Raw genomic sequence first — 26,543 nt, 5'->3', positions numbered from 1 at the left:
GGTATTGACTCGGTGTTGTTAAAAGGCTGGTGTTTTAGCTTTCACTTTAAAACAGTAAAGAACATTTAGCAGTTTAGCAAATTACAACCCGAATTCAGCAGGAGTCCTTTTAAACCAGCATGCAGTCCTCCAACTCAGACCTGAAGGTGTAGGGAACCCACCGGTGGGGGGCGCTGCAATGACAAACCCCCTCTTTCCTTTGTGAGAGACTGGAGCACAGAATTCCCCTCTGGAACAAAAGGACCTGTTAAGCAGACAGCCACACGGGAAGCACCACAGAGAGGTTATTGTGCAGGAATGAAAACTTTTATCTTTGCCCCCCACCTCCCTTCCTACAAATGCTGACACGCTGCTTCTGGAGCTCCTTACTGTGCCAAAGCTGATGTAAAGTATGCAATGCAATTTTTTTTTTCTTTCTTTATAGCACAACGCTGTAGTCAGAATAATGGTAGAAATCTGTTTTGTTTTATAGTGGCTGCTTATTTGAGAACTTTTCCCACCCCCTTGTTCTGACAGTGCTGTTGTGTTTTTCACAAGGGAAGAGGCTATAATTACATCCAGTTAGTCCACTGTATCTCCCCTCTATCAACAAGGGAGAAAAAAAAAAAGCTTTTCCTCTCAGTTCCCCAGGGGGGTTATGACAGCCCCTATACCCCCTTAGTCCCGCCCACCCCCTCTGCCCTATCTCAAGCATTAACATGCACACGCAAAAACACAACATAAGTCACGGAAAAGCAAATGATGCCAAAATAAGGAATCCACAAACAGTTTTGGGGGAGTTCAGCGTGGTCGGTGTGCTGGGCCCGTGCAGGAGGATGTGCGCAGATTTACAAACAGTAGGAATAACAATGGAAAAGTTGTGTTTGTGAGGAGGTTGGCTGGGGAAGTTTTTGGCCAAAAAACCCCAGTTTCGCCTTTCTTTCTTGCACGGATGCGGTTTCGGCATTCGATCAAATATGTAAGTTTTTGATCAAGAGGTCTGCCCTCACCTTTTTCCCCCCCCCACTGCCTAGTCGTTTTATACGTCAAGGAGCCGCTTGGTGTTTTACAAACAGCTTAAATGAAAAAGTGGTTGTTGTTTGGTGTTGGTTGAACTGTAAGACGAGGGGAGAGAAGAGGAATGGCGCAACAACCAGAAAAGGAGCTTTGAAGTGTAACAAAGAAAGACATGAACAATGGCTGAAAGAAAAAAGAAGAATGCGGCCGCGTATCGCAGCGTCTCTTTCAAAAAGTTGGGCTCCAGTAGGAGTGAGGAGCAGCAACAGAAATCAGAGGGCTCGGAGTCTGTCGGCGTCGCCCTCCCCCCGGAGCCCAGCCGAGCAGAACAGTCCTGGGCGACGCGTAATGTCAGTGTGTCAAGAAAAGTTTCCAAAATCTCCGCCACCGCAACCGCAGAGCCAAAGAGAGGCTCCTCCGCTCTTCCCTCCTCTATTTCTCCATCCATTCGCCAGCTCACGGAGAAGTTCAACAGCAGCAGCAGCAGCAGTAAGAGGAGCGGCGGAGCCACCAGGACGCAACACACCTCGCCGGGAGACGGTGCAGCGCCTACGCGGGGGAGCAGCACTCTACCCCGGGCCCGAGGCGACAGGGTAGACGGATCTCCAACTCGTAAATCTTTCCACGGAGACGGCGGTGAGGGATGTTTCTTGGAGAGCGATCCAACGACTGCAGAATCTCTCTCGGACAGCAGATCGCTGAAGTTTCACTCTGGCACCGATTCTGTGTCGGGTTCAGATTCGGAGAAGTGGATTTTTAGGCGTTTCTCAGCTGAGAGTAGCAAGTCTGGTAAGAGAGATTATTCTCAGATCTCTGCCGCTGATCTTAGAAAGAGTTTGACTACAGATGAGGAAGAGGATGTTGGTTGTAAAGAGGCTTCGCTACCTTGCAAACCCCACAGAAGTTATCGCCACATTCCCACGCATTCTGAAAGGTGGCCTAGTGTTACCAAAATCAGACAACTTTTCGATGAGAAAGCTTCGCAACTACTCAAAACTGACGCATGTGAGGGCTTAAAGGCAGCGGGCAGAGGCTATTTACATGATTACATTGAAAGTGACAAGCAGTCAGTATGCATTTCTGTCTTTGATAAATTCGCATCTGGAGAAGATAGCAGGGAAACTAGCTCTGCTAAAGACACTTTTTGTTATTGTGTGGACATTTATTTCAAAGCTGAACATCCCCATCCCTCAAATGACGAGGAAGGAGATATAGAAAATTCGGAATTGTCTTCCAGAAGTCATTTTCACACTGAGCGTAATTATCATAGGAGTAATTCGTCTACATGCAGATCTCATAGTACCAGTGCTGAGGCAGAAGCTACCTGTAAGTTCCCCAGAAAAACTGGATCGACGCCTGACCCTAAACCTGACCTTCAACCCTGTGCTGCTCCGTCTTCTAGGCGATCAGTGGGCTTAGACACCTCCTCCTGCTGCTCCTCTCTACAGCAGCCGATAGAGAGGGAGAGAAGGGATATACAGGGGGTCGGGCTGCCCAGGGATAGTTTACATTCCTCACATAGCTCTTCTAGAGCACCAGCCCCCACCACCTCCTCCATCTCCTCTACTCCAGATAAAGCCATTGCCTCCTATTCCTCCACTATAGCTCCCCCCTCTGAGCCAGGAGCCTCTACAAAAGTTAGCTCTCCTCTCAGCTTCCATTGGAAGTTAAGCTCTGGAGACGAAGAAGAGGTGCACAGCAGGAGAAAGAGAGCAGGGGCTTGGGGTTATCCCTCATGTCCTGCTTCCTCTGTCACTTGCAGGGGAGGGGAAAGGAGTGCCACTGAGCGAGGGGGCAGCTATTTATCCCGCAATAAAAATGGCCGTTGGGGTGCAAAGGTCATTGGCAGGTCCTCAGGCAGTGAGGAGGACAGCCCTGCTTCTATAAGCCCCCACTGTAGAGAGGCAGTGCGCCGTCGCTCTCTAAGAAAAAAGAAGAAGATCAGCGGAGCTGCTCTAGCAGCAGGCCGTGATGATTACAATGATCAGTATGGTGAATCAGAAGGCAGTGACAGTGATCCAGCCCTGACCATGGATCACACAGAGAGGCAGCAGCAAAACACTGGAGAAGTTACAGGGATGATACATCGGAGCCACTCGGCACGAGAACCTGGTGGTCGTAGCAATAAAGCCAGGGTGCAGCACTGGGAACGCCTTTCCTCGCCTACTATGTCCACCACACTTCCTGCTGTATCACGAGTGTCAAAGGTGAAGATACCCCCTTTTGTTTCTAGTCCTGGTGATTCATGCTGCAGTAGCAAATACTCCAGTACTGAGACTCTAAAAGAGGAGGACCAGGGGAATGATGGCAGCTGTGGAGCTAATATGCTCTTTAACACCAGTGGATCAGAAGGCAGAACAAGCAGAGCTGCTTCGTCATCTGTGTTGAGTAAAACTTACCATGGAAATTTCACCATGTACCGGTCCCCCAGCTTTGGACATGGAGACAACTTCTCCCGGGCACCTGTCCGAGTGCGTCCCAAAATCTTGCCGACAGTAACCTTCATACCAAGTGTAACGCCCAGAGAAAGTGGAGGATCTTCAGGAGTAAGAGGTCTCGACACTGTTGTACTAAGGAAAACAACAGGGAGAGAGGCTGCAAATAAGGCTAACAAAATTTCTACGTCCAACCCCGATATTGCCTCAGAAACTATGACTCTCTTAAACTCACTGAAAAATGACGTGCCAAAACTCAAAATGCGAAGACCAAGTGGAGGGGACCGAAACAGGACTGGGGAGTGTTCGTCTGAGTACTGTAGGGACTTGGGCCCTCTAAGTGGAACCGTTTTACCTTCGGGTCACCGCCCTTCACTGAAAGACCTCACAGCCACTCTAAGGCGAACAAAATCATTCACCTATTCGGACAAACTAACAACAGGTGCAAGATCATATTTGACAGGTGGCACAACAAAGAGGAGTTCCTCTGAGCAGCAGCTTGACTTGGATGGTGAGAAGACTGAGGGTAGGGTGGTGGTGTCAGACAGAGAAGTAGAAAGTGATGGTGGGGATTTTCGATTTGGGCAAAATCTTAGGACTTATGGACTAAAGGATGAGAATGACGATGGAGAAGTGATGCCAACTCCACTAGAGGAGAGATGTGTGCAGGAAGCCAGGCAGGTCATCCAAGATATCTGCCAGATGTGCAGTAGGGATGATGATGATGATGATTTAGCTTTAATGTCATCTGACAGTATTTTGAGGAATGAAGGTTTACAGGTCAAGCAAACAGATGAAGGGAAGGAAGAGACAGGAGGCATTAAAGATCAGATGAGCACAGCTCAAGAGTCTGAGAACACAAAAGACAAAGATAAACATGAGCAGGAGAGAGAGAGTAAGGAGAGAGAGAGAAGTGAACAAAGTATGCAGCTGGAGAAACTAAACAGTAGGGGTACAGACTGCTGGGAGAAGTCCAACAGGCAGACCAAAGAGATTGAGAGAGCATTACTGAAGGGCGACTCGGAGGAAAGTATGCTTTATGACCGCTCCATGGATGAGCTTTCAGGTCATGACTCCAGCTTAACGGATGAGGGGATTGTGACAGAGCCTGAGTCGGGTCCCGCTGACCTCTCAGAGAGATCTTTCCTGGGATCAGCTGGGGTTAATTTAGGGTCAAGAGTAGCAATAGATGTTCTAGGGCAGCCACTGACTGGATGGAAGCAGTCAGCTCTTCATGAGGTGGAAAGCTTCAAACAGGAGGAAAAAACAGTGCCAGAAAGCAGCTTGAACTGTACAAACCATCTAAATGAAACTCGTTTTCCGCAGTCTTTGACCTATCCAGTATGTACGGCTCAGACTGACAACCGCATTGTGGATATGAGTGCTACTACTTTTATGAACAAACTTAACTCTGAGGGAATCAACACCAGCAGTGCAGTGTCAACGGGGTTCACATCGGCTGCAGCATCAGGAGAAGGAGGATTTGAATCTCCTGCTACCCCAAGTGCAGTCCGCCGAAGGCGCAAATTCTCTCCTGGTAACAACAACACAGGGTCCGATTCCAGTAATGGAAGTCATGCAGAGTCAACAATAGCAGCTGTAGGAAATGGTGAGTCCACTGTCTATCGCTCTCTTAGTGACCCCATGCCTCAGCGGTGCTGTTCTCTCGCGGAAAAAGGAAGCAACAATTTTTCTTCAGTCGACAGCAACCTTTTGGGCTCCTTGTCTGTCAAGGGGGGTGCTTCTCCTGAAGCCTCTGTTGCATCTACTCTATCAGAATACAAAGGCAGCATGGCAAGTGATTTGTCTGTTTACAGTGACGGCGGTTTACGTGATGACGGTATTCAGGATTACAGCAGGGTCATCAGGAACATTGTAGCCGAACCAGGTGCAATGGACAGGTTGATCATAGATGATCATGGCAACGGCAAGGCCCCCAAGAAGAAGTCTTTTAGTGACCCCAGTCGCCGTAGTGAGGCCCCTCCAGTGTCCCAAACTGACCCTCAAACTGGCAGCACACATCAGGTCAGTGAGTTGGATCAATCTGGACAGATTCCGCCTTCTAGCAGTGAACCAATCCTAAGTGAGCAGAGAGAGGAACTTTGGGATTCAGAGGCTAACCGCACACAACTGCTTCAGGCCAAAATTGCTGCCTCCCAGTCAGAATGCAGTGCTGTTTCTGATAACCCCGATGACGAAGATGATTCAATAGACCACGATCAAAAGGAGGAGAAGTTTAAGTTAGATCTCAAGCTTGCTGAGGTTCTGTCTCCTAGAACAACACGTCGGCTGGCCAAAAAACGTCCCAGCAAGTTACAATCTTTTCCTGACAATGTCCAATTTCATCCCATTGAAATGGGTTCAGAGGACCAGGTGGAGCACAGCAACCAAAGTAAGCTAATATCATCTCTTCCTGCATCACCACTGAAATCCAAATCCAAAACTAAACCCAAGCACATTCGCAACGCCAGTGAACCCGCCGCCTTCATTCCCATCTCCCCACCTGCACAGCTCCAACCCCTGAAGGAAGTGGACTTCCAAGCAGTGCCTCCAGGAGATGAGGTCCCATCTTTGGAGGATGTTTCACAGAAATACAATCTTGAGGACATTGAGGCCAGACCTGCTTCTATAGCAAGTAATGGATCTCAGGGATTAATTCCTGGTGCAGAAGGCTCTGGTGGGACCAGTAACATTGGACTTACAGAAGCTGGACCTCAGAAGATTGGCACAGAGGACAGGTTATCTGCTTCTGCTCCACAGAAGACCAAACCCAAAGTGGTGAGTTCAGATTTTTTTCTCCGCCCTCCTTTAGTGTGCTTGTTATTGTGTCTGCTGCTGTGTGCTCTGTTTTAGGTTTTGATTGTTTACCTTGAAATATGCACACCAAGTGCAACACAGATATTCATGTGGTTTTCTTTTGTTTTTATTGACGGGGGGAAAAAAACTATGCAATATTCTGACATTGTGTTAATATAATAAATAAAAAACACAGCTAATCTAATTGTTATGGTTCTACGGCACCATTCAGCGCTTGTGTTTATTTTCTTCCAACAAACATTTGCATGGCTATTTTCAGAGGCCAGTTGGTTTTCAGGATTACATGGCAGACGCTATTGAAAGTTCGAGGAGTGTTAAACAAATATTAGTGGATGTTATTAGTTTAATTAAAGAAAACTCACACAAAAGACATTAAGGGGTAGTCTAAGGCCTGCTGTTTCTTTTTTGTTTGTTTTGCCCCAGCATCAATTGTGACAGTGCCAGGGTTGGAGTCACAGAGAAGGCATAAAATAACATACTCTCCGAATCAGAGTGTGTTATGTAATGCTATGTTTAAAGGCTGAGAGATTTATTTTTGTCTTATTTGCAGATATTAGGGTGGCATAATCCGGTGTTTGTAGTTCATAGTAACATAAACAAAGAGATGCTCTGTTATGTTATGTTGTTTAAACTTATGTTGAGTAGTTACTTGTTTTAAAGTGAATGGAAAGGGAATTAAATTTTCCTGTGTGTATTTCTAACATATCTAATATAGGCATAATCTTTCCTGCAGATCACTGGCTCCGGTCAAAGTTATTATTATTTGCAGTCACGGATGTGGCTGTGAGGTATGAAGAAAGTAAAAACAACTTTGGTACCTCATGCAGGAAAGCTGCAACCAAAACTCAGGACTTTCGGTTCATTACATCATCACTGGGATAGCTATGTACCCCTGTGCTCATTTTTTTTTCTGGTGGGGATGCTTGATGTTGGTACATGGAATATTTTGAATGGATTATGTGAGACGAGACCAATAGGCTCATTGGTCTCTCAAGATTGCCTTCATTGTATTTTTTTACCATGTGGTTGTTTCCCCTGTGTGTCTCTTGTCTTACAGTTTTGCTCATTGATTGCAAGACAGGGTCTAGCCACCCTACAACCTTGAAAAGATAAGGCTTATCTAGAAAATGGCAATCTGTACTCACTGTATCATCTCTTTGCTATATTATGCATTTGCAGTCATTCATCTGGCTCCCCTGGAAATGGAGCCATCTGGCACTGGACTTATTTTTTTTTTTAATCTGCCATTTGTCAATTTGTTCCCACAGCGGTGAGGGGGTGGGTTTAAAGTAGTTTTCTGAGAATTTACAGTAATTTTCTATAATCTGCTCAGAGTCTAACAAAGTTATAGGACTCCAACAAATAATGGCTACCAGCAGGAGGTTGCTCAGAGCTGGTTTAGCTTATTTGCTAGTGAGAAACTGGAAACTGTAATATTTCATAGAAATCCACATTTATATAGGGACCAGAAATTAAAAAAAAATTTTTTTAAGGTTCTCTGAAAATAATTTACAAATAAATTACATTTTGGGAAACATTGGGACTAGTTATCCCCATAATTCAAGAAAATACTGAAGTCTAAAGAAAAAAATAAGGTGATCCTCTATAATTTAAGTACAGTACATGGGTACAAAGTGATCTGGATCCTTGATCAATCCCAGGCTTGCAGTTTTTTTTTGTTGTTGTTGTTTTTTATTTTCCTGAACAATTACATTGACTTTCTTGTAATTTTGCTTAACTTTAGCACTAACCTAAGATGCTCAGCTGCTAAATTCATTCCCTTTCGTTACCTTGGTGCTCACTGGTTTTCCCTCCCTCTTGCTGCAGTCACGGAAGCGGTAGCTGGCAAGCGACCTTTCCGAGCAGGAAATGGGTTAAGGGAAATGGGAAGTTGTTGTGGTAACTGGAGGGTTTGACGATGTCCAGTGCGACTGGTGCTCATTGTTCTGTGTGTGTGTCATAAACTGGTTTCTCTCTTCCTCTGCTTTGTGTGTGTGCGTGAACCTTTGTGCATATTGTTTGCCTGGAACATGTCGGTGTCTTGTTCAAACGTTTGGAGCAGCACATTAGGTTTAGAACAGTGCCCTGCAGCTCTGGTGAACTCTGACGACCTGTGTGACTTGGACTGAATGCAATGACTGTACCGGGCTAAAAATGAACCTTCAGAGGTTTGGAGAAGCACAGAAGGAAAATGCTGAAATTTTATGGGGTTAAGGGATGAATATTTTTCCTTCTTCCACCTTTACCTTACTCAGTTTTACCTTTTAATTTTTTCTCTGCTCTAGATCTAGACTGGATCTAGATCCTTTTGATCTAGATCCAGTCTCCCTCCCCCTTCCAGATGTTTTTGCCGGTCTTTATTGTTTGCATGCCTGTAATGTTGTGCCAGCGTGTTGCCTTTTCACATCTCCATTTGTATTTTTCAGTCTAATTCCCATAGATTCCAGCTCATGTTATCTTATTCTCTCTGCTATGTCTTTGGAGCGTTGTTGTGAAGTGAGGTCATAACATAGTGTAGCCCATGCCGACAAGCCAAATGTCAGGTAGACGGAGAGGGAAAACAAAAAGAAATAAAAGGAGTTGGAAGGAAGCGTACTGGCTTAAAAAAGTAACAGGATTAAAATGGAACTGAGATGGAGTTAAAGAATGAAGCAAAAATGAAGGGAGGGGAAAAGAAGACAGGCCTTTAATAGAAAAGTTAAGGAAAACGGTTTAGTTTTTGGTCATTTTTGTGATCCATAAAAAAAAAAAATATTGCAATACTTTTCACATATCCATTATTATGAAATTAACTTCACAGGAACCGAACAAGAAGGTTTGAACAAATAGTACCATGAGATGTTGCTGGCAGTGTTTATTTTCTCAGAAAAAAAAAATGTCAGTGCACATGCTGTTTTTGTGACATTACTGTGACAGATGGAGTTTCCTCTTGACCTTGTATGTGTGCATGTCTTCTGCTCATTTAAGCAATCTTCACTTTAACAGGCAGCAGGAATGTGGTCCATTATCAGCCTCTCCTTTTGTTGCATAACAGCTCTCAACTTCCCAAAAGAGATAAAGATTTACAGTGAGTGTGTGTCATAATGACCTAATTTGGGCTATATCATACTCTAGAACTAGAACTTTTTATGTTCTAATTCTAGAACATGAAATGTTCAATTTTATGAAATTTTGTTTGCTGCCCATAATCATATGAGCCTACTCTAGTGACTTGATTTCTTGCGTACTCTTCCGTCGGACCAGGCATAAAAGTGTACCACGTTGTTCAATATGATTTGAGTAATGAGTCATGTTGACAGAAGCTATGAGTTGTAGTGTTTAAGGAAGATGGATGGAGGAAAGGACATAACTGGAGAGGGAGTGAAAAGCTGGTTTAGATCAACTCTTCATGGATTAGGTTTAAAAGCAAAGTGTTTATAACTATAGATTTATGAGTGACTTTGTTTTATTTGACCACCCACATAGAATAAAATACTTTTCCATCTACGTTTTCTACAGCCACTCTTTTGTAATCCCCTTGTTATGCTAACCAGACTTAAACAAATGAAAAGGTAGATCTGCGCTGTAAACTCATTTGATGTTAACTTCATAATTCTGTTGACTAAAATCCTTTTACACACAATAAAGGGAGAGACTGAGGTGCGCACTGAAAGGTCATAAATCATTATTGGTTTAAGGTAAATAGATACTTGTATAACAGTAAAGACAACCAGCATGCCTTTATGATGATTTTGCTTGTGTAATATATGATGTACTGTGTTTCTGGCTTTAAAAAAAAAGTTTTGGTGGATTTTTAAAATTTTTTTTTTTAGTAAAAAAAACCCAATAATGACAATCCATTAAATATACATATTATTCAAAGATGTCCAACCTGAGTGGTTTTGGGTGGCTGAAATCCACCACATTGTTATTTTTCTCTGTGACAATCAGTTGACTCTCCTTCTGTTTCTGTGTGATGCGCTGCCATTGCTGCATCGTTTTTTTTTTTTTCTTAACTGAAGGAGGCTTGTTGACTTTTGTTTTAGCTTTGTTTAGCTTCTAGAATGCTGCAGCATTTTTCAAAATTTCATTCAGTTGCCTCTATTTTCTTTGTTGCTATTCACAACGTCATAAATAGGAGACATAAACTGCATGAGAAGCTGAAATGATGGCAGCAACTTGGGATAAGGAATTATTGAACCGTTGTTGGTATTGTGAAAAAAACGTTATAGTTAGAGTTCAGATTTAGCGGAATAATAATATACTTTAATGATTGAAACAAAACCCCCTAACAATATGGTTGGTATTGTTTGGGTTAGTTTTATAGGAGCTTCATTTAAATCACTGCCTTTGAAAGAATGAATGTAATTTTTGTGTACAGTTATGTACTAAAGAATCCTATTAAATATTTCAGTAAGTTTTATTTTTAGAGCACTATTTGTGTTTGTTAGACTCTGGCCACATGTAGTGATACTTGAATTGCCAATACTTTTATCATTATTGCAATAAATGTCAATGTGATAAAAATTTAAGCCAACATTACCCATCTGCAGTAGCTATTACTTTGGTTATTAGAAAGAAATATGATTGATTACTGTTTTGTTATGCCTTTAGAAACAAATACTTTTATATAAACCCTCCCACCAAAATCAGATAAAGGGAAAACAATCTCTAATCCATTAATCAACTCTTTTTAAAGGCCAGCATGAAAGTTGAATGAAAGGCCACATCACACGGTGAATATTGAGCTGGTGCCTGGAGCTCTTCCTTTACTTACAAAGGTCAGCAGAGGTTAGTGGTGGTCTAAAAAGTCATGCAGCTGAGAGGTTAAAATGTGCCGGTGAGATGAAAGGTTCAGGATATGGCTTATTCTGGCTCTGCGGATAAGTGGGAGGAGGACGGATGAATCAGAAGATAAAAGATGATGCTGTGGATATCTGTGCTATCTGTGACACAGCTGGTGTCTGCTGAGGGACCTTTTACTCTGAAAACTGTACCAGAAATTTCTTACCTGGGAGAATGAATCACCAGACCAGCTTTTGACTGGTATGTGCAACGATCCAAGACATTGTGACACAACCACCTAAAAACCTTTGAGGCTTGATTAAAAACTGTCTGATGAAATCTATCACATATCTTGTATGTGCATAATTTTTATTTTATTTTTTTCAAAAAACTTTGAGGTTTAGTTGTCCTTACGGAATAATAAATAATAAACTCCTGTACTGAACAAAACCTACATTCATCCTTTTTGTTTGAGTATACGTTTTAAAACCAAGCTGGACACCATTCTTTCAAAATGGAATAATCTGTGATAATTGAAGTGCAACACATAAATCATCATTTTTGAAAAAACACCTTCAGCTAATAACTTAAAGTATTAAAGTTGCCTTACAGAGGTTAGGGACCAAAGCTGCCAGTAAATGTCTAAAATCCATGATTACGTGAGACCGTCTGTAAAATGCTTGTAACTGCCTATTTTAATAGTAGGAAAAGCTAATATGCATTAATTTGCTTATCTCTGCTCTTTGTGGTACAGGCAGTCAGCACCAAGGAAAATGAATGGCGTTCTTAAATTGACTGCTTTTGCAAATGCCAGCCAGTAGCGTGTCAAGCAGTCTAGATATTTCAGCTTCCCAAGCTGGATTTTCTTTCAAAATTGTATATCAACAAAAACAATCTGTGACTACAAAACCACAAATAAGCAGGGGGACAACTGGAGGTTTCTTTAGGACTGTCTGAGCCGTATATTGTTACGGAATAATTTTGGCCCAATCTTTTTCACAAAATCTATCCACTTGGTTGAGGATTGCGCATACTCATTTAGCTTTCGGAAATCCCCCCACATCGTATTGACCAAGACGAGGTCTGTGTTTTGCCACTGGGACGTTGCAGCATGTTGATTCTTTTCTTTTTCCATCAGCTGGTAGATTTGCTGGTCTGTTTGGAGTCATCGTCCAGTGCTACGTGGGCCAAGCTTTGGTTGTCAGACAGATGGCGTCACTTCTGACGCTAGAATATGTTGGCAAACACAAACAGCAAGGTGCCAAGGTCCTGTGGCTGCAACATGAGCCTGGATAATAAGTTTTCCTCCTCCATTCTTGACAATTAGAATGAGGTGTTTGTGCTATGCTATGTGGCTGACTATGTCCGCTTTGGTCTCTTTTGTTGAAACACAGTGTTCTAGAAGGTTTTCTGCTTCATTTCGATTCAGCTTTGTAGAATGTGCCATATTCTTTGAGCTTGAAACGGGAAACTTTTCTGTTTTTCTCTCTTGGGTTTATTCCTGAGATGATGGGCAGCTGTCTTAATTTACTTTTTAAGGTGATTGCTGATGTCTTTCCTTTCCTGGGTAACACAAAGACAGGCAAACCGCCAGATCTCCTTCTGATGCAAAGATAATTTATTTATGAATGTTTAAATAATAGCACCAATGCATTACCTTCCCTTCTACTAAATGCCGTGGAAACAGCAGCTGTAGACTTAGTTGTATTATGCACAACTTTACTTGGGATGCATCTTCTCTTCCTGCTTTGGCCTGGAAGTTTTCCAGGTTTTTTTTATACTTGAATCTCTCCCTGTCCAGGCATCCCACACGGCCTGGTCACCTCTCTCCTTCATTGCTTCCTCTTGGCTTTCCTCTCGTCTGGTTCGGTTTTCCTCATGCTGAGCAGGTGTGCAACAGTACTTGCACACAAAATGGATCCAGTGAGAAATATTCATATAATTGTTCTTTTTTATGTATAATATTTGCTCCTTCTAGTCTGATATTTTTGAAGAAATTTGACCAGAAATTACAGAAAATACAAGTAGTACGTACTTGTATTTTTGTGCGGACCAATCCTTTGTTACCTTGTGGCAACAATGGTCTTTGCTTGGCAATATGAACATCAGTAACGGAAAACCTTTACTAGTAGTTTGCTTTAAGATATCAACTATAACAGCAGCTTTTGGCCAAAGCTGATATTTAAGATAAAGTTTCAGGTGGTAATTTTGAATATTTTCAACCATTTTCAGCTCATTTTTAGAGTTCTAGCAGTAGCAAGTGGATGATTAAAGTTGTCTTAAGACATTAAAACGGATGTGTAGTGTCTCTCTGTCTGTAGTGAGGCTCCATCTGGTTTCTCACAGTGTCCATGTATATACAAAAAGAAAAAAAAAACTGTGGGAAAACACTGCTGAATGTCCTTGCTGGGTAAGTCACAGTTGCTCTACTCTTTGAAAATCTTTAGCATGGCCTTTTAAGGAAAGCCTCCCTTGGTTTGTGTTTTGTTTTCTGTATTTTAGATTTTTTTTTTGTTTTATTATTTTACTGTTGCCCATGTAAAAAATGAATTTGCTTCAGCGTAGTTGCTAGTCGTTGTCCGTCTTGATTTTCCTTCTTGTTCCTAACTCCTGTCCCTTTCTAGCTCTCGTCTCTCGGCTGATGTGGATCCACCCAGTGTAATTACAGAGCAGTTTGCTTGTGTAAGGAAAGCCTCTCCTGAACCAGCACTTTCTAACAGACTTGCCATTTCAGCCGTTCTGTGTTCACTGGAAGATTTTGGCACGGTTCGTGTGGGCAACGTAAAGAAAAAAAATGTAAAAAAGAGGCATTTTTACTTGATTGTGATAAACATGTTCACCTTTTGAAGACTGTTCTTTCTTTGGTTCAAGTATGCAGGACTGTCTTTGGTATGCCCAGTGAAATTTTAGCCTTCCTTTTTGGTTTCTCTCTGAATCAGACATCTGCTCCCACTGTGGCTGCAAATATGCTAACGTGAGAAACATAGTATTCAGTCGCTGGATGACTGACGTAATGTTGACTAAGTTGAGCCAGCTGGAGAAGATTCATTTTTCCAACATATTTTTAAAAAATATGCCCAAAGATTCAGATTCCCCTCCACCCCCCTTTTTTTCTTTGATCACTGATAATAAATATTTCAAATTAACTTTTAGATTAAGTATTACAGAGGAAAGGGTGATAACTTCTCTGTTTTTTTTTTATTCCCTCAGTTTATCTTTCTTTACTGTAGCTAATCTCTATATGCAGCTGGGATTACTAAAATTAATCTAGCTTTATTCATTACAAAGTTTCATTGTAAAGCTGCACCAGGTCTCTGGTTACCATGTTGGATCTATTACACTCAAGTTTGGGGTTTCAGTTTGAGTTTAAAAGTGGGGTTGTTGCCCTGATCACCATGGGCAAGTGCAGCATGCAGTTTGTATTCACCCTTTACTCCGACACCTCCAAATAAAATCCAGTGCTATCAATAGTCAGAACCTGGACTTTGGGGTGATTCCATAAAGTACTGACATAAGGGTGTCAAATAAAAATGAACACTTCTCAGATTTTTATTTAGATAAAAAGCAACATTCATCTATGGACACTTCATAAAATGAAATAGTAATTATAAGATACGTTGAAGTATGTATTTATTATTTGACAAAGTACGAAAAGCTTTGAATTACTGCATATTTGCCATATTAGTTGGTTGGAACCTTTCTTCAAAAGGTTCCAACCAACCACCTGTTGCTGCACAGTGTACAGCAACAGGTGGGGTAGGGGCAGCTCTGATATTTAATCCTACACCAGCACTTACTCTTGTATCTACTAAGCATCACACTGTTCATACAAACAGTGAATTTTCTTCTTTTATTAAACAAATGATGGCAACCAAAGAGTATTGTGATGAGCTTTCAGAGTGTGGGTAGCTGGAGTTACATCACCATGCATCTATGCATGTAAAATGGGAATGTGCGCTTATTTCTACAGGAAGTCATTGTTAAAGACTTTCTGCCAATTTCTCTCACACAGTGCTACGACTGTGCCCTCCTTGCATCATGCTGCATATTACATTGCGTGTTTCAGAGCGTGGTTGGATGCAGGCACAGCACAAAAACGTTCATAGATGGACTTCGAGCCCCAATGTAGCTGTGGCTTGGTTTGGCCACTGAGCGTTCACTTATAGCTTTGTCACCCAGAGAAACATGAACTATGCAGCGCTCCTTCTGTTTTCTTTGTCTCTTTATCTTTCGCTCACCTTGTCCTTCGTCTGTCTTATGGCCTCTATCCGACGGTTCGGCTCATGCTCTAGCTGCAAGTTAAGAAACGTGCACAGAGACGGGAACGAGAGGCGGCGAAAGTGTCACAGCGCTGTTCCCGAATGGCTGCTGGGCTCACGAATCAAAGCTCAGGGAGAGGATGGCGGCGATGGAAAGATCGGAGCACCTAAGACCAGAAATACCCGACAGGCAGGTGGTGTTTGCTCTTTGTCTGTGCAGAATAGATAGAGTTTCAAACGTAATCGTCGGCTTCAGTCTCACTTTTTGATTCCTTGACGTCGTGGCGTAGGATAATTCTAGTTGTCTTGGTCGCTGAAAACTTCATCAAAGGCTTTGTGGCTTTGTTTAAACATTTGGAGCAGCCTGAAAAGTGGACTTTGATATTTTATCGGGAAAATATCTTGTAATATTTTGCTTTAAGCTGCTGTTGTCATATTACTTCAACACTGTCATGTGGATTTTGCATCTGTGCTGTCATAACATCATTCACAGCATGTGGCTTACGTTACTCTAGGCATGTTCATATTGTTCTTGTGTGTCTTTTGATCACATGGTGATCAAAGTCATGAGAACCAATGACATTAAACACAACATTTTTAAAATATTGACTTTCACAGTTGTTCAGCTTCGGCCTCTGCAAGCCGAAGTTCACTTTTGGTACGAGTTTATTGACTATAAATTAATGAGTCACATTCTTAGTTTGTAATCTAAACCTTTAAGTTGTTATTAATATTTGTCTGAGCTCATGCAGACCATTTTTAAGTTGGATTGAAATATACAAGTTGTTGAGGGTCCTGCTTCTCTTTTTAGGTTAAATCATAGAAGTTTAAAGTTGGAGGCAAAAACTAAAGATAAATAATTTAAAATCATCAGGAAACATAATAATAAAATCCATTTCTAGTAGTGAATAAATTGGGACAGCGTCAAATCACACAGGTGCATCACCTCAGTACACAATGAGAACATCAGTACTCAGCATTTTGCAGGAGGTTTGATTTATTTTTACTGCAGGACGTTGATTCACTCTGATGTGGTCCCGACTGTTGAAGTGACGGTCGTCACCATCTGCAGATCAAAACAATATCAGAAATAACATTGTAGCAGCAGACAAGTTAAGGGAGTTCAAAGAAGTCTCAAAAGAATTTAAAATTAGCCATTTCATTGTTCAGTCTATTTTCAAAACAACTGCTAACATATTTAAGACCGCCTGGGCGAGCTCAGTCTCCAAAAAAACCTAAATGTCATCTTAAGACATTTATCATCTCTTGCTACTCTTGAAATGAAAGTGCATGGCTGCACAATCAGAAAAAGACTTTATAATAAGGGTAGCTTTAATGAGAGGCGTGTATGTACATACATATTGGGCCACTTGGATGGACTTTCACCGTCCTTCATGCTTGATTTAAAATAGATCAAAAATCTTAGTGTGGTGGGCACATTGTGAGGATATAGCAAGAGAATTGAGAGGAAAATCTTACCATCTCCGGCTAAAATTGTGTTAGCACAATATTCACAATGTTGTGCACAACATTGCTAACATTGTGAATATTAGCACAATGTGCTAATATTCTGCATCCCAACAACAACGTGTTTGGTAAAAATATTCATTCCATTATCTTTGCTTCCTAAACCAAGTAGCGTGTGTGAGATTTACAATTGCTGTAACTGCATGACTTTTTTTTTAAAATTGTGTAATAATAGGAAAAATAATAATTGTTACCAATACCATTTTTGAGCCAATTCTGATTGCTCTTTCTATAAATACTGTCATTTATAGTCTCTATGGACTATAAATGACAGTATTTTTTCTTCTGTCTTCTTGTGAGCGGTAAATTTTTATACTAGAAGCAGAGGTGATGTCTCACTGTGTGAGTAAGGGACAAGTTGGGATGAAGCAACTGCTGGCTTTACATATTCTGAAATGACTTACTAATTATTTAATACCTGGTTTCACTGTGTATTAGATTCAAGTTTAATCAAAATAGATCAAATGTTATGTCGGTTATATATAGCCTTGATATATTATCCATATAGTGCAGGGTAAAATATTTTTTTCCCCACATAGGGTCAAATTTAGACATCTTTTTTCATAATAAACATTAGACATGATTTGAAAACTGAATCTTTTTTTTTTTTGCTCAGGTTACTTTTTTCTAATAAATATTTTACATGATCTGGAACATTAAAGCATGACAGAAAAGTAAAAACAGAACAAATGTTTAATCAGGTAAATATTCATCTTTTTCATGGCATGGTCTACATCTGATATATCTCTCACTGATTTTCTTTTTTTTTTTAGTCCAGTGTATCTGTTTTGCTCCTCTGTTCCTTGGCTGTCTCTCACACCCATCCAGTGAAGTGGATGTCTGGCCAAAAATAACAGCAGTAATCGCCATGGCAATGATGATGGTTAATGATGATGACTGCCATTTATCTGACCAGAGGAATGCGCCTGTGTTTGCGTGCGTCCCCTTAGACCTGTTGGAAGGGTTCACACGAGGCTCCCGTCATCCGGTGACAGCAGTCAGGGGGTTGTCGCTAACAGTTTCTCCTGAAACAATGTAGTCCTTCTTCACCGCTCAATGGGCTTTTTATTTTCAAGAAGACTTCAGCTTTTTTTTTTTTTTTTGTCCCTTTTCAAGTATTTTATGTGGAATATTAACTTTGCAGTTCTGTTGTTGTCAAGGATGGAGGAAAATGATCTAGGACAGTATATGTCAATCACAGTTAAGCTATTCCGGAAAGCAAGGTTTCCAGTAAATGTCACAGAAACACTGCGCTATTGTGACTGATCTCTAGTGCAAAACAAATGGATGACTTTTTTTTTTGTGTCATGTATGGATATTTAAAAAGCAATTCTTCAGATGAGACACCTGAACCAAAGAATGAGTTGCAGTCTCTTTTACTGTGGTGGTTTGTTTTCTCTTTTGGGTGTCTCTGTTGTCGTGCAGCTACATCTTCAGCTAAAATGTTTCAAGGCTCTAGTTAAATGTTGTGCAGGAAAAAAGTTCCAAATCTGAATTTGAAATAAAATCTTATTTCTTCAGGATGATAAAAAGGAAAGATGTTTGCTTCTATGTCCATCAAGGCTTTATTTACTCCTTTGTTCATCATCATTGCCTTTCTAGTTTCTAACTTGATTTGATTTTTTTTTTAATTTTTTTATTTTTACTCTCTTTGGCTTTTTTTTGCCTGCCCCATTACAAGCTAAGCGTAATTAGATTATTTTATTTCACAAATATTTGCTTATTTGATTGGACAACTGTAAGCTAAAAATATCACGCCATCAAAGTGTTTTTACAAAACTTAAAATGCATAATGTGGCCCAACTGCTCTAATTTAAAACTGAGAGATAGAGCTACTGCAGTATAATCAAAATAATGTTTATGACATGTATTTTTTGGTATTTTGATTCTGATGCATAGATTTAGGCACCTGAAAATTAGCATTGTACAGAATATTTTGACTTTCTGGCACTCTACTCCTTATAGAGTAATGCTGGGGGTCTAGCAAGCTAATTTTAGCTTCTTAATTAGACTGACTGTCTGCTCCACTAAGTAGCCTGCAGTCTGCTGCTTAATAAACATGCAGCTTGAAGTTTTCTGACTGTAATTTCAAAACAGTTAAACCATAGGAAGAGTTGGAAGAAGGAATCCCTTGGGTGATGCGCCAAGACTGCAACAGGTGGAGGAGAGTCCAGCAGATCTACAACCAGCGAACTCCTTTGTTTAAAAGCTATATGATGCAGAATTTTAACATTTAATTTCACATGAATTAAATGTGATGCAAAAAAGTCCTAAAATGGCCGGTTATATGGACAGTTTATCTGCCACCAGTAGTATGGGTAAAACTCATTTATTACAGAATAAACGTACCAGGTGAACTTAGTTGACAGTAATTGTTGAATTTATTTATTTTTGCGCATACTGTATTCAAGGCTGCTGATTTAGTTTATTTTTTTTCCCGCAATCACAGCCTCTCGTTCACAGGTATAATTTTTCTTCCAGGAACTACTGTTAGCCCTCTCCTGAACGCCGCCTAGTTATTTTGCTTCAAATCATGTAATAGAAAAGCCAGTCATCATGGAAATGGAAAAACAATTTCAGGAGAGTGATGGGGAAAACATTATAACCTGTTAAATATTTAGTCCTCCCACAAGAAATGTTTGAATCTGTTTTTTAATGCATTAAACTCTGAAAAAGTCAATGGGTTCTTTACAAGTTGACACCAAATATTTGTGTTTTAGTCATCAAACAAAATGGTATTTTACACACTTTTAGTTGAAGTAGCTTAAGTGATTTCTTGTGTATTGAAATTCAGAATGTTTTTTCTCCAGATTTTGTTCATGTTAATTTTTTGAGTGAATTGACATTACGCATGCTGAGTAAACCCAGACGTTCTTGTATTTTTTTACATGCCCCTAAATGCAGTCTGACAACCCCTCTCACTCCGTAGTGTCTAATACCGACATGAATGACACAGAAAGGCAGCAGAAAAGCAAATGTAAAATGGGATCCAGCTTGTTAATAACATGCAATTTCATGTAAACAGGCTTTATGTTGGCTTGGCGGTTTTGCAGCTGGCAGCTTCTCCACAAACTGTTTAAATCATCGTCTATAAATCAAGCTGCGATCACTCTCTAATCTGGCTGCACATTTTGATTAGTGCAAACTGCAGGCGAGTTTGCACTGATTTATTTCACTTTCAAGTGAAATTGCATTCAGATTTACAGCAGTGAAACACATATTTGTGCTCAAACTGAAGGCTGCGTTTTTTTTTTTTTTTTTGTCTTTGTAAGTGCAGTGAATGCTCAGTTTTTGTGTTGTTACTCAGCATCTGCAAGAACAAAAAGCCTAATATTTAAAAACCTGCCATATTGGCTTTTAATTTGAAAAATGTGTGTGGAGGTGAAAACGACATGGATCCTGCCTTTTATGGAGCTATTTCTTCTGTGTTATCCTTCTTGCAAAAACCATAATTGTCTTCATTGAGAGGGCAGGGCAGGAAGTGGGTTTGGGGGAGGCATTTTCAGAGCATCGTGGACACACACACACACACACACACACACACGCACACTAAATGGTTCTTGTATCTGGTGAGAGGAAAAGAAGAGAGAGGGGATTTGGGGGAGCTTTTTTAAGCGGCTATGAGAGCTTTGGGCTTTTTTTGGCTGGTGGAAGTTGACGGTCACCCTTTTGTGTATTTTTCATCATCCATGGCATCGATGTTTTTTTTTCCTTAGGAATGTGGTGACATCAGAGAGGCTAAAGTTTCAACTTAAGCTTAATGGAAAAGAAAGACATTTAGTGTCATTGTTTTAACTTTGTTTAACTCTCACTTTCCTTCAGCATTCACCTTCTAATATTATTGTTTCTGTTTGTTCAACTTGTTTCCTTCATACCTTGTTTTGGTCTTTCTCTCTCCCCCTTCCTTTCACCTCTCTTCCTCTATTTTTAACTTCTCTCCCACTATGTTCACATCTGGATCTTATATACAGAGGGAACAGGCTTCCAGCCATAAAAGACTATGTGTGCATGTGCTGGTGTTTGCCTTACAAAACATGTAGAGCTCCTAACATGAGTTATGCACCAAAACATAGATGGCCATATTTAAGAAGAAGAGTTGTTATGTACGATAAAAAATAAACAAAAACCATGTCTTCTACTTTTTTTTTTTTTTTTTGCTAATCCTTATTTCACTTCACCCGTCTTGTCTTTTCCAAAGGTCCAAATGCTGCTGGAGCTTCTGTCAGACTCTCCTAACTATCACAACAATTATCACCACCATCAGTTTGTGACTGGTTGAATGTAATGTGAAGTTCTTCAGGGTCCTCTGGACCCGACACATTGCCACACAAATACAGAACATTTGTATTTTAAATTACAGTTGGTACCTGCAAGACCCACTTTATACTTAATCATACTTTTTCTTACTTTTATTTCTAGCTTACCTGGGTGTCTACTAACGTTTGAACACATCTAATTCAAGTTTTCATCCAGACCTCGTACCAAAGCCACTTCTCTGGTATCGGATGGCCTTCTGTAGGTTTTGAGTCCATGAAAAGAGAGAAAAAAAAAAAAGAGCAAACATACGATTGTTTCGGTGATTTCTTCAAATGTAAAGTTTTTCACCACAGCTGAAGAGATTTCTTATTCTTTGGCGAGAAATGAAGGTCAAAGGAAGCGTTCAGCTCTCGTGGTTTTTGTTTAAAACACTTTGACTCCTAATAATGCGTAGTTCCCACAAGTCTGAACCGGAAGTGATCCACGCCGTCTTGGTAGGAAACTCAGCACAAAACGTAGCTGGAGCATGTCTTTGAAACCAACAAAAAAAAAAGGCATAAGGACACTCTTGACCAAGGTGCAAAAGAAATGTATATCAACAAAATCACTGCTGTCCAGATGGCCCCATATGAGACAATATTAAATGTCTTTAGTGCTGTTTTGTCATATTTATCATTAGATCAGATTAGCAGTAGGACTTTTGCTGTAAAAATATGATTTTTATTATACGTCAACGATGGTGTATTTATTTATTTTTTTTGGCATTTTCTTCCTGTAGTTATAAAAGGTTTCCCTCAACAAACATGTGAGGAGATTCTTCCAAATTATAAAACCCAGTATTGACCATCACTTCACCAATGAACAGATTATCTGAATAATATACATGAATCCATGGTGGACTTATAAGTGTGAGTTGTGAGCTCATAGTCAGTTTTCTTGCTTCCTCCACAGTTTAACTCTATGGATGCAGAGCCAATAATTTCCAGCTCACATCACAATTTTGTCACCAAATAAAATGCGTTGCTGTCTCGGATCGTCAGTGTTGCTGGTTCGAGTGTCGGCTTGAGGCTTTACTGCAGGTTCTCCTCATGTGTGACGAGTCGACCTGCTGTTCACTGCAGTTTCCTCGCTACACTTTTCAAAAATCATAATATGTGAACGGGAGACATGAGCTGTCACGTGACTGCAGTGGACTGTGGACCTGGCCTTGGCCTGAAGCTTAGGTTTTCTACCTTACTTCAGTTAATTTATAAATGGCTTCCATCTCAGAGTTGTTTTTGTGATTTTCAGTAAGCGTGGTTGTCTTTGACTCTGTTTTATCTCTTTCATTTTAAACAAGCCTGGCCTCTTGGCAATCTTTTTTTCTTTCATCGGCAGGAATATTCCTGACCCTCCTACAAGTTATAGGACTTGTTTTATCACACGTTTTTGTGAGGAAACCAGTTTTTTTTTTTTTCGTCTGAAATGTGTTGTTGGCAACAGCCTTACAGAACAAGAGTGCTCAGGGAAATTAACTTTCATGAAGCCTGGCAGCTTATTTAGCAGCTTCAATAAAAGCTTCAATAAAAAGAACCTTGGTACAGATCAGAATTTAATGGGTTATTTAATGGGTTCTTCTTTCGCCACAAACTTGACTTTGAGTTTTTTGTGCAACAAGTTTCTTTTGCGCATAGATAATCATCATGCTGTTGTCTTTTTAAACTTTTTTTTCAGCCTTTGAATTGTATAGACTGTCGGCCTTCAACTTGGTGGTCCGCAGAACAGCATCAATCTATCGTCCACCTGAGTTTTGAAAACCTCTCCTCAATGCTTTCGGAGTGTAATGGGTTCCTCCAGATCTTTTAAACTCTTAACTCTCAGGGAGCAAAGCACTGTTCTTACCCAAACTATGATTTAAGAACCATTGACATGATGACCTCTAATCTAGCTAATGGTAGGCTGCATTTCTGACAAGAAAAAAAAAATATGCCTGGTACCTCCAGGAGGTGGGACTGAAAACGCCCAGACCAGCTGACGGACTCTTCCACAGCTACGTTGACTCTGCTAAACCACTTTAGCTGGCTGTCGTTTTTAAAGTGTTGTTATGGTCCATGTAGAAAATTAATCTGGTGAATGTCTATTGTAAGTATTCAACAATGACAACAGGTTTGAGATGACAGCAAATACCATTTTTACTACTTCAGCCTCTAATTTGCCTCTCTCTGCTTTCCTGCAGCTCACTGTTTGATCCAATTTAGTAGAAATCTGACCCTGGCAATTCTGATTAGTTGATCTTTTGTCATCTTTCTTTTTGAAATTTAAACTTAACAATGAAAATGTGTTTTAGTAAAATAAAATGATTGCTTCTCAAAATCAGGCCAAAGTTAGAGTTGTCTCTCTCTGCATCATTGAAATCTCCAAATGCAGTCCTTCAGGTTTGCGATAGAGTTATATATATAAATTACACCCGACTAAAATCAAATCTTCTGTACTCTACAAGACAGTTGAGAGGTTGTTTTTTTTTAACATTCTTTATTTTAGAATATTATGAATCCAACATACATGCACATACATAGTACAACAGAAAAGAGAGGAGAAGAAGAAGAAAAAAAGACTCAGTAAATATTTAAATCCATTTCAGCAATTGACATTTCTTAGAAAGGTCCTCTCACATGAAACGGAGGTGCACATATCAAATGTCTTCCATTAAAAGAGAAACATACATAAATTCACAATTCTGCTGGAATTGTGAATTTATTGCAACTCTACAGAACCCTTAAAGGGGCTTTCTGGCATGGCATTTATCATCTTTTATTAGCAATTAACATTATTAGCTTACTTAAAACAATCAGTAACTCAAAGTGTGTGTTGTGTGCTCTGGCAAAAAGCAACTTGTCTGCTTTCGTAAAATGCTGTTCAATTTTTTTAGTGTGAAGCGTTAATTTTTATTTTTTTTTAGTCTGTTTAATGTGCTCCATGAACAGAATTTACTGTCTTGCTATCTCCCTAATGTGAGATTTACAAAAATCTGCCAACATTTCTAAATCCAGCATGTTCCATGACAGACAGATTTGGACTTTTCAAAACGATACAACTTTTATCCTTTTGAACAACTTTGCCGTTTGAGTCATCGGCTAAATTCCTTGTGTTTTGAGAGAAAACTTAATTTGTTTGTGTTTCTTCTGACCTCACTTTTAAACTCCTCACTGATGTCAATTGGCTGAGACTTCTCGCAGTAAAAATGTCTGCACTGAAGAATGTTGTCATTGACTCGACATGATGACGCTTTGTGTTGTATGTTGACTGGGAAAAAAGATCAGAGCTTTAGGGTGTGTTTAATTGAACTCTAGATTGTTTGTTTGGAAAGTCTGGTTTATTTTGGAAGGTGAAAATGTTTCATGGAACTGCAGATCTAAGAAGGAAATTCAGGTCCATCAAAAAGAAAAAAAAAAAATATATATATATATTTATTTATTGGTCTTGGTCTGCTTCAGCTAACCAAATACATAAATCTAACCCAGGTTATTGTGGGTAAACACAACCAAAATCAAAAACAGCAGAGTGAGATAGCTGGGAGAAATGGTTTTATTGAGTGAGGATGAGGCAATAACGCTGAAAGAAATGCATCCAAATCAAAATATACGGCTGGTAAATACATGCTTGTTTTGCAGGAGACATTCTTAGAGGAGACAAAAAGTACCAGATTTCCCCGGTGTGAAGAACTAGCTGCCATTATTTGTACTCAAAGCTTCACCAAGTTGGAGACTACATTATTCAAAAGGTCCAGTCCATTTGACAAACTGTTTCATGAAAGAAAATTCGGATTGGCAAACATGGCCTCTCCATTTGAGTCGCATCTCAAATCATAATGGGTCTTCAGGACTTCCTACCTTCTATATGGTGGATCACCAGTCGGGGTCAGGCGACCGTAAGAATGTCCGATTCTGGGTCATCAGCTGATTTTTCTACCCATCTCTGGTGTTCAATGAATTAAATGTAACTATTGTTATCTGCTCTGTACAAGATGGCGATAGGAGATCTGACTTTAGTAATTCCAGATATTGAGTGAAGAGCTGTTGTTTGTGTTGGATGTGTGTGTGTGTGTGTGTGTGTGTGTGTGCGTGCGTGTGTGCTCTAATAATAGAGAAAGGAATGGTGCAGGCCTGGGAATGTTGTCCCCTCTGGAAAAACAAACTTTTCTTTCCTCCCTCTCTGTCCCCCTTTCTGTCTGTTGCTCTCCATGTGAGATGGGAATGACACGATGGGGAGGGAAGGAGAAAAGATAGTAAGATGGAGAAAGACGTGTGGTGTTTGGAAAGAAATGATAATAGTTTGCTTTGTAACTGCTTAGGAGTTTTATTTTCTCAACAGGTGCTGTTTTAAAAAGCGATTTCAGGGTTGAATTACTGACACCAGACGGGTAATCTGAGAAATCAAGCAATTTACCACATGTCAGGATCCAAAATAAACTTATAAACTGAACGGATCTTAAATGGCCAAATGAAAACATGTGGCTTTTTCAGAGCAGAAATAAATATTACATTCTTGAGCTTAAATCATTAGAGATGATTAGAATAGGACAAGATGTTACTGCTTTGATTACTAGGTGGTGCTTTAAAGTACGACATGTTTTTACTCCATGCAGTTTTCCATTTACTCTGACCAGCTTTACTGTTAAAGAAATCAGCCATACAGGATCATGCCGCCACCACAGTGTTTCACAGTCGGGTTAACATCTTTAGGATGATTTGGTAACATCCACACATTTTTCTAAACGGGAAAAGATTTTCTCTCTTTTACGCATCGGACGAAAACGATATTTAGGGCACCCTAAACATTTCTTTTTGTAAATGGATTCCAGAGGGAAACCTTCACCCTCACATATCTGTGTGAATTTTTTGTGAAATTCCCGCAACCTGTAGCTTGACCTATAACCCCAAGAATGTCATATGTATCATACACGGCAACATATGCGGATTCCATTTTTGTGATTGTAATGCAGAACATTTAATGAGGTTTTCTTGTCGTTTTCTTGTTGCCTCATGAGTAGGCTTTATACTCATGTCTCATACTCCATGTTTACAGATCTGGTGAATTAAAATTTGTCCTCTGTGCTTCTATGTAAATGAAAGACATTTCTGAAAATAGCCCCATGTGGATGCATGTGTTTTGAAAACAGCAACCTGTTCTGAGGAAAAAAATGTTCTCGACCTTCGTTTTCATCCATGTGGTTGCCGACTTGTCTTGTAGCAATCTCCAAATGAGACTTCTTGTTATCTTTTTCTACAACAGCTTTCTTTTCTGTAAATGCATACTAATGGAGTGCACAACTAAGTATTCCTGTTGACCAATTTAGGTGCAGATTGCAAAATCATAACGAATGATTTTAGAGTAATATCAGAGGTAACGGACATAGAGATGAGCAAGTAGGATTTCGGGGATAAAGTTTTTTCGGAGCTAGTTGTGGTTTTAGACTCCAAATTTTAAAAAATGTGAAGAATGTCCAGAG

At 40.1% G+C, this 26,543-nt stretch overlaps 1 protein-coding gene across 1 annotated transcript in view; it reads left to right on the top strand.

Moving 5' to 3' along the window:
- Nucleotides 1–733: 733 nt before the first annotated feature.
- arhgef17 (Rho guanine nucleotide exchange factor (GEF) 17) overlaps nt 734–26,543 on the top strand; it is a 68,314-nt gene continuing 42,504 nt past the window's right edge. The window contains exon 1 of the mRNA XM_081614680.1: nt 734–6,209. Coding sequence (XP_081470806.1) covers nt 1,176–6,209 — 5,034 coding nt within the window. The 5' untranslated portion in view covers nt 734–1,175. The remainder of the gene's footprint in view (nt 6,210–26,543) is intronic.

Source organism: Poecilia reticulata, chromosome 13, assembly GCF_904066995.2.
Source record: "Poecilia reticulata chromosome 13, P_reticulata-male-v2, whole genome shotgun sequence".
Classification (NCBI taxonomy): domain Eukaryota; kingdom Metazoa; phylum Chordata; class Actinopteri; order Cyprinodontiformes; family Poeciliidae; genus Poecilia; species Poecilia reticulata.
This window is presented reverse-complemented; position numbering and strand designations above follow the sequence as displayed.